Below are 10,299 nucleotides of genomic sequence, written 5' to 3' on the forward strand. Positions count from 1 at the left end.
AAAAAGTAGATTTAAAAGGATACTGTTTCAGACACCATTCATTTAAAGAGAAAATCGTGAACGACAATTTTCACATCTAGGAAAGTTTCTTTGCGTGAACTTCATGTGATATTTATTAATTGAATTCCTTTTGCATTTATAGTATCTACTTAGCTGGTTCTAAAACTCCTGCTTTCAGATTTTTTTTTTTCTTTCTTCGAGAAGAGCACTGAAACAAAGGAAAACCTGATGTTTTTATTGAAACTCTGTTCAGCTATTTACTTGATATGCTAATGAAAAATAACTTAAAAGCTCAGATCCTATTTGGTCTAGGAATTAATTCGTGCGGTTGGTACGCACACATTGAAGCTGTAGTACAAACACAAAATACATAAATACCTTAAGAAAAATATTGTCCATCGCTAGCCACCACTTTCGCCCATTTGTCAGGCAATGTACGGATTCCGTGGCGAAAGAAGTCCTCATCCTTGGAAGCGATCCAGTCAGAGACCCATGTTTCGATATCTTCTGAAGAAGTAAACCGCTGTCCAATCAAATCGTTGCTCATGCAATCGAACAAGTAGTAGTCCGAAGGAGCAACGTCTGGTGAATACGGCGGGTGGGGTAAAACTTCCCATCCGACATTTTCTAAATAGGTTTTGACCGGTTTTGCGACATGTGGGCGAGCGTTATCATGTTGAACAATAAGTTTATCATGTCTGTTCTCCCATTCTGGTCGTGTTCTGGCCAGAGCTTGCTTCAAACGCATTAATTGTCGTCGATAACGTTCTCCATTCATAGTTTCACCCGGTTGCAGCAGCTCATAGTACACCACACCTTTCATATCCCACCATATGCACAGCATAACCTTTGCACAGTGAATATCTCGTTTTGGTTGTGATGGACCTGGTTCACCTGGTTTCACCCAGGCCTTTTTTCGTTTAGGGTTCTCGTAATGGATCCACTTCTCATCACCCGTAATAATTCGATGCAGAAACCCCTTTCTGCTCTGTCGTTGAAGCAGCAATTCGCAAATGGTTTTTCGTCTTTCAACGTCTCTGTCTTTCAATTCATGTGGAACCCAATGTGACATCTTTTGAATCATTCCCATGGCTTTCAAGCGTTTGGAGACTGTTGTTTGATCAACGCCTAATGCTGCTGCAAGTTGTTCCTGCGTTTGACACGAATCCTGCTCGAGCAATGCTGTCAATTCTTCGTCTTGAAATTTTTTTGGCTGTCCAGCTCGCTCTTGGTCTGCCAAGCCGAAATCACCACTTCTAAACCGTGCAAACCACTTCTGACACGTTCGCTCAGCTAGAGCATGGTCACCATACACTTCTACCAAAATACGATGACTTTCAGTCGCACTTTTCTGCATGTTAAAGTAATGCAGCAGTACACCCCGCAAAAACACTTTATCAGGCACAAATTGCGCCATGTTCACTTAACTACAAACTGGTGTTGTTGACGCTTTAATCCACTGCCCTATACTACGAACGATACGCGATGACAGGGGTTTGCAACACATGTGTGGATACACGGAACTGTGGGACGCTCCGTTCGTTGCGCCATCTCTTGTCCACCCGCACGAATTAATTCCTAGACCAAATAAAATCGTAAAGGAAACGCCAACTAGAGTGTATGATTTCGTTTCAGTACTAGGGAACACATACTTTTAGGAAGTTTGTATTTACTGTTCTGTTTTTAGCGATTAGTAAATAAGATAACAATTCATCTTCAATGCAAGGTTGAAATTTTAGTTTAGCTACATTTCATTTCTACTTGTGTCATTAAAGTGTTGCATAAAACGGCAATTTTCACTGATATATTTATTGTATTTTAAGTGGATGGGAAACAAGATGACACATGCTTGTGAGAGACTTTTTCTAAATAAAAGATACCTTCTGCGTTTTTTTCTAGAAACGAGTTTTCTCAGTATGTAAGTAGAATGAAAACACGTTCAGTGAAGAGAATTTCCCCTCATCCTCTCTACAAATAATATTCTAATTTTCTTATGTTTTGAAAGTTTTCCTTCAAATCCTTTCATTAATTTATATAATATCTTCAAGAAGTCAGGTCGTTAATAATTCTTTTTTTCTTAATTTCAGAAAAAAGCTTCTTTCATGTTTACAAACACCACTTCAGGATCTCCGAAACTGGATTCGTCCTGTCCCACTCAACGACAAGTATTCATCATGCTCATCCGAAGAAGAGTACTCAGAGCATAAGGATGTCGAAGAAGACATCTCAACAGCATCTGGGTGTTCGGATTTCTTACATTCTTCACCAGTTCCTTCAATGCGTTCCCAGTATTCCTCCAGAAGAGGCTACTCGTCTGGCAGAGCGTCAGCTAGTGGAGATTGCAGTTCTCCATCTCCAGGAATCGGTTGTCCGCCAGACATCTCCTATATCGATGAAGTCACTAGCAGCACAGGTTCCAGTTACGAAGAAGATTCGACACAAAGCTTGGAAGATGATAGCAGATATAAGTTTCATGAGTCTCACTCGTCGTACAAAGTACAATTGCCGTCATCGACTCTTCCGACAGACACTTCATTGACATCGACTTCCACATCTGACCAGCCAACTACAACCAGAGCGTTCTCGTCCGATTCAGGGTTTTCGTCGGAGATGTACGATGGTGGGATGCGATCTAAAACAAAATCTCTGCAGAACAAACAGAGTGCAGTAGCAGATGACTGTACCGCTGGTGGACGCGATTCAGGAGAAGATGCCAATAAATGTGGAGCTACTTTGCAAAGATCAAAATGGACTGCGTCATTTCGTAAACTTATACACAGGGTCTCTAAAAGGTAAATTGTTTGTAAGAAATTATTATTCCATGAAATCATTAATATAACAACACTTCTTGTGGTAAGAAAATATATATTAGCAATAAAATTTTATTTCAACAATCTCTTGGATTGTTGTTATGATAAAGAGAAAAAGTGGCGTCGCTAGACAGTTTGGATGATGGCCATCACCAACAACAAAGAAAAATATTTGACGTTGGTTGAACACCTACAGAAGGATAAAAGGATATGTTCCTAGTATGGAACATTTTTATGAGGTAGAAACAGAAAAGTAGAAAGCCTTAGTAATGTACTTCAGAGATAAACTATCTGAAATTGCTTTTGGGTCTAAGTTAAATTAGCTGCATTTCTTTCCTTCCTTATAACAGCATACTTCTCATGCTGGTGCTGACCATGACTTACTTAAAAACCTGCTTAGTTTCAAAATTAGGGATATTTCTCTAAAATATGGGGGAGAGGGAGGAATTTTCATATAAGTAAGGAAAGCACCCTAAGTCATATTCGACCAAGTAATTTAATGTAGTTTACCTCTGAGAGGTACAGAATTCATCGTGTTTCTTTTGGACCTGGTGCATTTTGGCAAATCATTGTGAACATATCACGAGAACTAATGGATTATAACTCAAACCTAATGAAACAAGTACTCGAAAAATGTATTTCATTACTTCGAACTTTGCTGGATCGAAAGCTAAGTTTCGTAAAGAAATCTCCAACCTCTAGATTTCAATGTGTGGGAATTCCATTCTATTAAAAGTCCTTGATTTTTTCTCAATTCCGATTCCGATGTACTTATGGGTTATTATGCCGTATAATCAAGGGCGTACAGTTTGAACTGTAAATTTTTGCTCCTTTCTTCGCCGACCCTACAAGCCTATCTTTAGGTAATTCCTTAGCAGTGATTGCCTAAAAGGTATCAAGTTTAAAAGAAACACTTAATATTAGTACTCGAAGTGAAGAATAAGCGAAACCATATGGTTCATCCCTACCTGACTGAGTTTGCATTTAGCATATATACACCTTACAACATAGCAAATATTACAAATATTTTCAGGGATATGTTTGGGCCTACTCTTGTCTGTATTTCCCAACTTCTAGCACTGCCCAATATTATTCCTTATTGCCACGCGAATGAGCTGAACTTCTGTCTATATTACTATTACTGAAGTTATTTTCAAGTTAAAAATGTCCTCGAAAATTTGTATCAATGAGTTTTTTTTTTTTCTACTCTCACTTTTATCACTTTTTTTTCGTGGGGATGTGTTAAAAAAAATTAATGAAACCAATAACCACTTAGTAAAATGGGCGGGGATCTGCTAATGAAACCAGTAACAGATAACCTGTTCAATTGAAAACAGTGCCATAGCTCGATGTGAAAACCCTTGGATCTATCTATCTTTTAAAGTTAAAAAAATATCTGGGTTTTATTTCCTTCATAATTTGTTTTGATGGCTAGTATATATTCTTGTCTATATAGTAAGCTATTTAACTCCGAATGATTAAACGATTTCATGTCAAGCCGTAAAATGACAATGGTACTCCTATTTCGTTAAATAATGTCTGTGTGTGTGAGGGGGTGGGTGGGGGTGGGTGTAAATATACAGTATATATATATATAATAAATATTAAGATGTAACAAAATATGTAAATACCTGTTGTCTAAATACAACTTTTAACCTGTAGAAAAAGAAGTTAGCAAATATCAACAGAAGATCGTAGAGTATATTACAATGTTAAAGCTAGTCAAATAAATTAGTAAACAGGGTATTACAGAAAGGTCAGTTGGCCATCCTTTTTCTCACCTTTGACAAGTATACTATAATGGATATCTATAGATCTTTGTTGTTAGCAAGTATGGAAACGTTGCATGCGTACACGAATTTTAAACAGTTGAGAAGAATATTGACATTTGAAGTATATAGAAGTATTATCATTACTTACACTAATAATGTGAATTGAAAAAGTCAAAAATAGATTTTATTAGTATACAAAGAGGAAGTAGGTTCTCGTTTTCACGTGCAGCGAGAAAGATGTAAGCAGGAAGTTTGAAGCTAAATAAATATTATATATGTATGTGTGATACTTTAAGCGCAGGAAAGCCAGTTACAGATAAAGAAGAACTAGGACTATTCTCAACTCGAATTTTGCAGTCATTTACAAAACACTGAGTCAGTACGATTCGACTAAAGATCTGTACTATCCATCAGGACAAGACAGAAAGATGAAAATAAGTAAATATTAAAAAACACACATTGGAAACCCGTCAGAGATACGTAAAACTAGTAAGAATTAAACTGATGAAAGTGAAGACGCCTGTCACTGAGGCTCACATACAGTATGACAGACTAATTATATAGCAGTTTTGTAATACTTACGTTAGTTTAATTAGTGTTAGTTTTGCGTGTTCCTGTCAGAGTCTTAATCCGTTTCGATCTTTTAACTAATTAGAAAAACAAACATACCAAAGATTGTATCTTGTCAAAATTGACCTGTACCATTTCGACAGATATTCGTGTCTTCTTCAGGGTAGGTCAATTAATAGTTGTTTTTAATGTGAAACTCCATAGTTGCTTACATGTGGACATCAGGAAGGCGCATGTCAAATTGTGAAGAAAAACTTTTTTTAAAAAAATTATTCATCTCAACCTTCAGCTGTTCTAAATCTGCAAATAAGTACAAGATGATGATATATATTTCGTGATTTGAGAAGATTTTGTAGTAACTCTAACCTACCGAGAAAGACGAGTAAATATCAACAGTGTATAGGTCAGTTTTAACAAATCATTGTCACTGGTAAGCTTTTTGTAACTAAAGCCTAATCAAGTTTTCATCTTTGTTTATTGTGACCATTTTCTTTGTCCTGATGAGTAATACAGACATTTACTCGAATTGTATTGAGTAAAAGTATATTGTAAGTAATCAGAGAGCAGTGCTTGTAATTAGGTATGCTGTGCAGTAGAGGTAAGATAATCTGGAAAGGAGGCAATATATGTGTGTGTTAAAAATGGCAATTCTGAAAGAGTCCATTTTTCTGTTACCAGTTCACAAGTAATTGAATCCCTACGAAAATCAACATCATATACATTTACGTCACTATATATATAAGTATTATGAAACGAACTTGTAGTATTATATAAAGTGATCGGGAAGTGGAAGAAAAATAAGTACATACATAAAGCTCGAATTTTGTTATGAAAAGAATATGGTAAATATCGATATTTATATTACAGGATAACGTATGTAAATAAGATAAATATTTGTATTTATATGTATATAAAAATGTTTTTACGATAATTTACTCGGAATTTGATTTGGTATAAAAGTTTGAACAAGAGAAAAACGTATTAAAGCAGTAAAATATCTAACGTCTTAGTAGTTCAGGACATAACTAATTTAGTGTAGTTTAGCAATTCTGTTTTCAGCACCAAAGTGTATCATACGGGACCTTCCACTTAAAAGTGAGATTCAAACCACTATTCGGGTTTTATCCAAGGTTAATGCGCTTCGAGAGTTCGAACCTGGGAGCACACGCGTTAACCACAGCATAAAGACCGAATCAATATCAAGAAAAATTTACAAAAATGTCTTGAATGTTTTTGTCTTCGATATAATTTATCTGAAATAAATAAATATAGTATTGAAATTAAAAGACATATTAAGAGGTCGTTTTCCACGTGTATATTATTCATAAATTTGAACACACAGTGGCTTGAAAAAACGAATAGTGCATAATTAGCTATACTGCGTGAGAAGGGTGGGAAATAGAAACTTAAATACATAGTGATTTTGTATTTGCAGAAGCGAGTATATACTTCCGTTTCAAGGATATAAGATTAAATTTTAATTATGGACGAAATGTTGTATCAAGTTGTGCTCCAGATAATAAATGTCGTTTTACATAACCACATAACTAAATAGTAAGTTCTAGTATTAAATATAGCACGATGTGTATGCACGGTATTTTATGTCATCCTTATATCTGAAAGATAACTAATATTCCAGTATTGTTTATTATTATTATCCAGTTGAGAGAAAAGTATCACTTTACGATTATAAAATTAAAGCTATTGGAAAAGGAAAACTTTACATATAACAGTTCACATAGGAGACAAAGATTCATAATAAAATTCTGCTGAAACCAAATTACAAAGAATAATATGTAAAATCTGGAAAATGAATAAAGTCCTCGTAGGTGTGAAGATTTGAAGAATGTTTTCTGTAAATAAAATGTCAAACTAGTACGATGGAATGACAAAGGAACGTTGAAAAAAGGATTAAGCAACATATCAGAGAACCAACAAGCAATGAAAATAGAATTTCGAGTTTGTCTAAGCCTTTATTTTTTTTTCTTTTTTTTCTAAATCTAATCATAATCGCTTTATATTAAAACAAAAACTCATCACTTAACACAGATCCTGGCAACTTAAGTAAGTCATGGCACAAAATGATTGATAACTTCAAAAATAAAACCAACAACAGTAATTTTAGATCAACCATTAGATAAAAATTGGTTGTTGACCTTTCAGGTACAAAATACACGTTAACACATTTCTTGAGGGTATAAAGTTTTACATTCAGTTTATTTTGCTTGATTTTTTTTTCCCAGCTCTGTACATTTAACTTTAGTAGCAAAGATTATCTTGTCTTAAAACTCGACCTCTTAAAAAGTTGACATAGAAACTTGAAAATAGGCAAAATTTTAAGTCAAACAGCACTTCCAGGTGAATCTCAATGGAAATAATTTACTGTATTTAACAAAATAGTAGGCAAGTTTATTTATACATCCTGTTAATTTGTTTTGTCATTTCAAATACTGTTTTTAAGAACAAACTATGTCCTACAGTACGATCTAATTTAATTCATGATGCTTCTTTGCGCTGTGCTGTATTGCTTGTAAGGCTTCTAAATAAGAAGTGCCTTTTTATTTACTTCAGGTAATATGTTCATGACGTGATAATAAACAAAACGCGTATTTAAATACAACTGAGAATAGCAATAAATAGAAGGATAGTTTCCACACTTACGTATTCTTGCATAATGTAACGTTGCAACCCCACTGTTTGGTGATAAATTTCTTCACATGTATGAAGCTGAACAGATTTCAGTGCCATACAGAAGACTAAGTGTGCCATACTTTTTATACCCAGAACGTGGTATGAAAAGGTTAGTCTTATTCTGACTTTTTTTAAAAGTCTTTCGTATATTGTGGGAGAAAAAGTGCTGAAAGGCCAGACCTTTAACTACTAAACTAACTTTGCTCTCTCTCTCTCTCTCTCTCTCTCTCTCTCTGTTTTGTCTGTAGGAAAAAAAAAGTAATATCAACTTGAATATGTGCCCATATTTCGTGACAATTTTACTTTAAAATGTTGGATGAGTAATCGTCATTGTACGTGTTCTACTTGACAAATTTCCTTTGTTAGTATAGTCAAGCTTTATTCATAAAACGTATTGCTTCTCAATAATTATTTGTTACCTAATTATTATCTTCAAATACTCTAATAAAATTGTCTTCACCGTAGTTTTCGTGATCTTTAATATTATGTTCTACTTTTTCAATAATCTATATTTGAACTGAAATTTTCATTGTTCTTTCCTGGATGTCGGTTCTGAACATTCTCTCTTTTTGTCTCTAATGTATATGATGTATTCAGTCATATTCCACTTTTGTGATTCTGCATCAAAAAATGTTGATCTAGGACAGTTTTCTTTCCATAGCAAATTTTAATTTAAGTCATGAGCAAATAGTTTAGGATCTGAATATTTAAGTTAGAAAATATTTAATGTCCTACTTCTGTTAATAACCTGTATGTACGTTCCATCTGAACGAGAACACCTATTCATGAACATGAACATAATCATATGCATATCAACTATATTTATGTGGGTACAGATGTAACTCGATAGAAGTTAAAACATTCTTGACAATAAATAATAATATTTTCAACGTGGAATAGGATTAGATGTTTTCCATTTGTTAATTATACTATGTTAACTTCGACAAGTTCAGCATAGTATAATTTTGCAGATGATAACACAGGTCTGCAAAAATAAAACAATGCTAAGCTGTTTCGGTTTAGTTAACTGATTCATATGTGTTGGGGTGCGCTGAATCCAGGAATGACAACCGTTTTGTCCTGGGACGTTTGGGTTTCGAACAAATGGGTGGTCATTGTTGAACAAAAATATGAACACAAATATGCGGTTTACAGAAACACCATTAACAGCGTAACACATATTAATGTACAGAAACGCGCACACACGTGAAGACAAAAAAGTAATACCACCCTCAATCAGATTGCTTGTAAAATCATCTTTTTTTTTTAAAAGTCAAACTTCGTTTGGAGCTTGTCCTTTTGTAGGTGGCTGCCGGAAAATCCTTAAACAACATTCAGCAGTAGCCTGCCGTCATTGTAACACTTCAGTTCCCCTGATACCGTCGTTCCATTTTGATGGAAACGCCCCCCCCCCCCCCTGCTCTTCACTCACTGCTCCCACATTTTCAGGAAAGTAGTCAAGGTGGGAGTTGAGAAAATGGACTTTTTTAAGCTCATGGAGCAACCAACCTTTCGGAACGCGTGCAACATTTTTTCCAACATTTCTTTGTACTGTGGGTCATTTCAGTTTCCCCAAAACGTTTTGATGACCACAGTAAAGGCAACCCAAGCCTCTTTTTGAGTTGGAGTCATTGAACTGATGAAGTCTTTGTCGGATATGAACTTTCTAATATCAGGGCCAACAAAAACTCGCGTACTCGCGGTATTTGAGCAACAAACAGTGTAGCCAGAACTACTTACCAACGTTTTACAAATCTAAGATGTAACCTCACTAAATTCGTTTTATAAACAGATTTATTGTTTTTGGTTTTTCTTTGTGATCTCATACTCTCATTCATGACACATTACGATATGTGTTAGTGATCCCCATCCGGACCAATATACATGTATTTTCATGTATCGGGGAGCACAAATACATTTAATCTTCTTGTTCATTTTCATTTCCGTGTGATGCATTTGCGATTTAGCGATTTCCAGCTACCTGTTTGACCACGTTACATTTCGATTGTGCAAACTTGACGTCTCAGGAAGAAACGGGGGTCATTTTCGACTTCGGTGCACCCAGAAGCGCAAAAATCAGGAAGCTTTTGGTTGCAGACCTGTGTAATTGAAGTAATAGGCTTGATCTCATCTGGAGGTTTTTATTTATTTTATTGTATATCTTGAAAGAAAGTGAACTTTCTGTACTATTGTGTTCTTTACGATCTTTTGTTGTAAGTACAAGACAAAAAATAATTATCTCAATACAGATATTCTCATTTACGCACAGACGTTAGAAAAGTGAATGAAAGAAAACACATTTAATAAATTTAGCACATAGCTCTTCCATTATTAGTGTTGTGTGTTATCATTGTGAAAAAATTAGACAAATGACACGTACTTTGGTTTTATCATGTACCCTGAGAATAACGTGATGAAAGTGAATCCAGGTGATAATATATATGTTCAGCATAAAG

General features: G+C 35.0%; 1 protein-coding gene across 2 annotated transcripts in view; it reads left to right on the forward strand.

Annotated features, from left to right (window-relative positions):
• The window catches only part of LOC145690506 (uncharacterized), a 508,201-nt gene that overhangs the window by 482,322 nt on the left and 15,580 nt on the right, over positions 1 to 10,299 (forward strand). For both annotated transcript variants that reach the window (XM_081765455.1, XM_081765454.1), the window contains exon 9: positions 2,088 to 2,792. In XM_081765455.1, coding sequence (XP_081621581.1) covers positions 2,088 to 2,792 — 705 coding nt within the window. The remainder of the gene's footprint in view (positions 1 to 2,087; positions 2,793 to 10,299) is intronic.

This window comes from Thermobia domestica, chromosome 7 (genome assembly GCF_964235325.1).
Source record: "Thermobia domestica chromosome 7, izTheDome1.hap1.1, whole genome shotgun sequence".
In the NCBI taxonomy this organism is placed as follows: Eukaryota; Metazoa; Arthropoda; class Insecta; order Zygentoma; family Lepismatidae; genus Thermobia; species Thermobia domestica.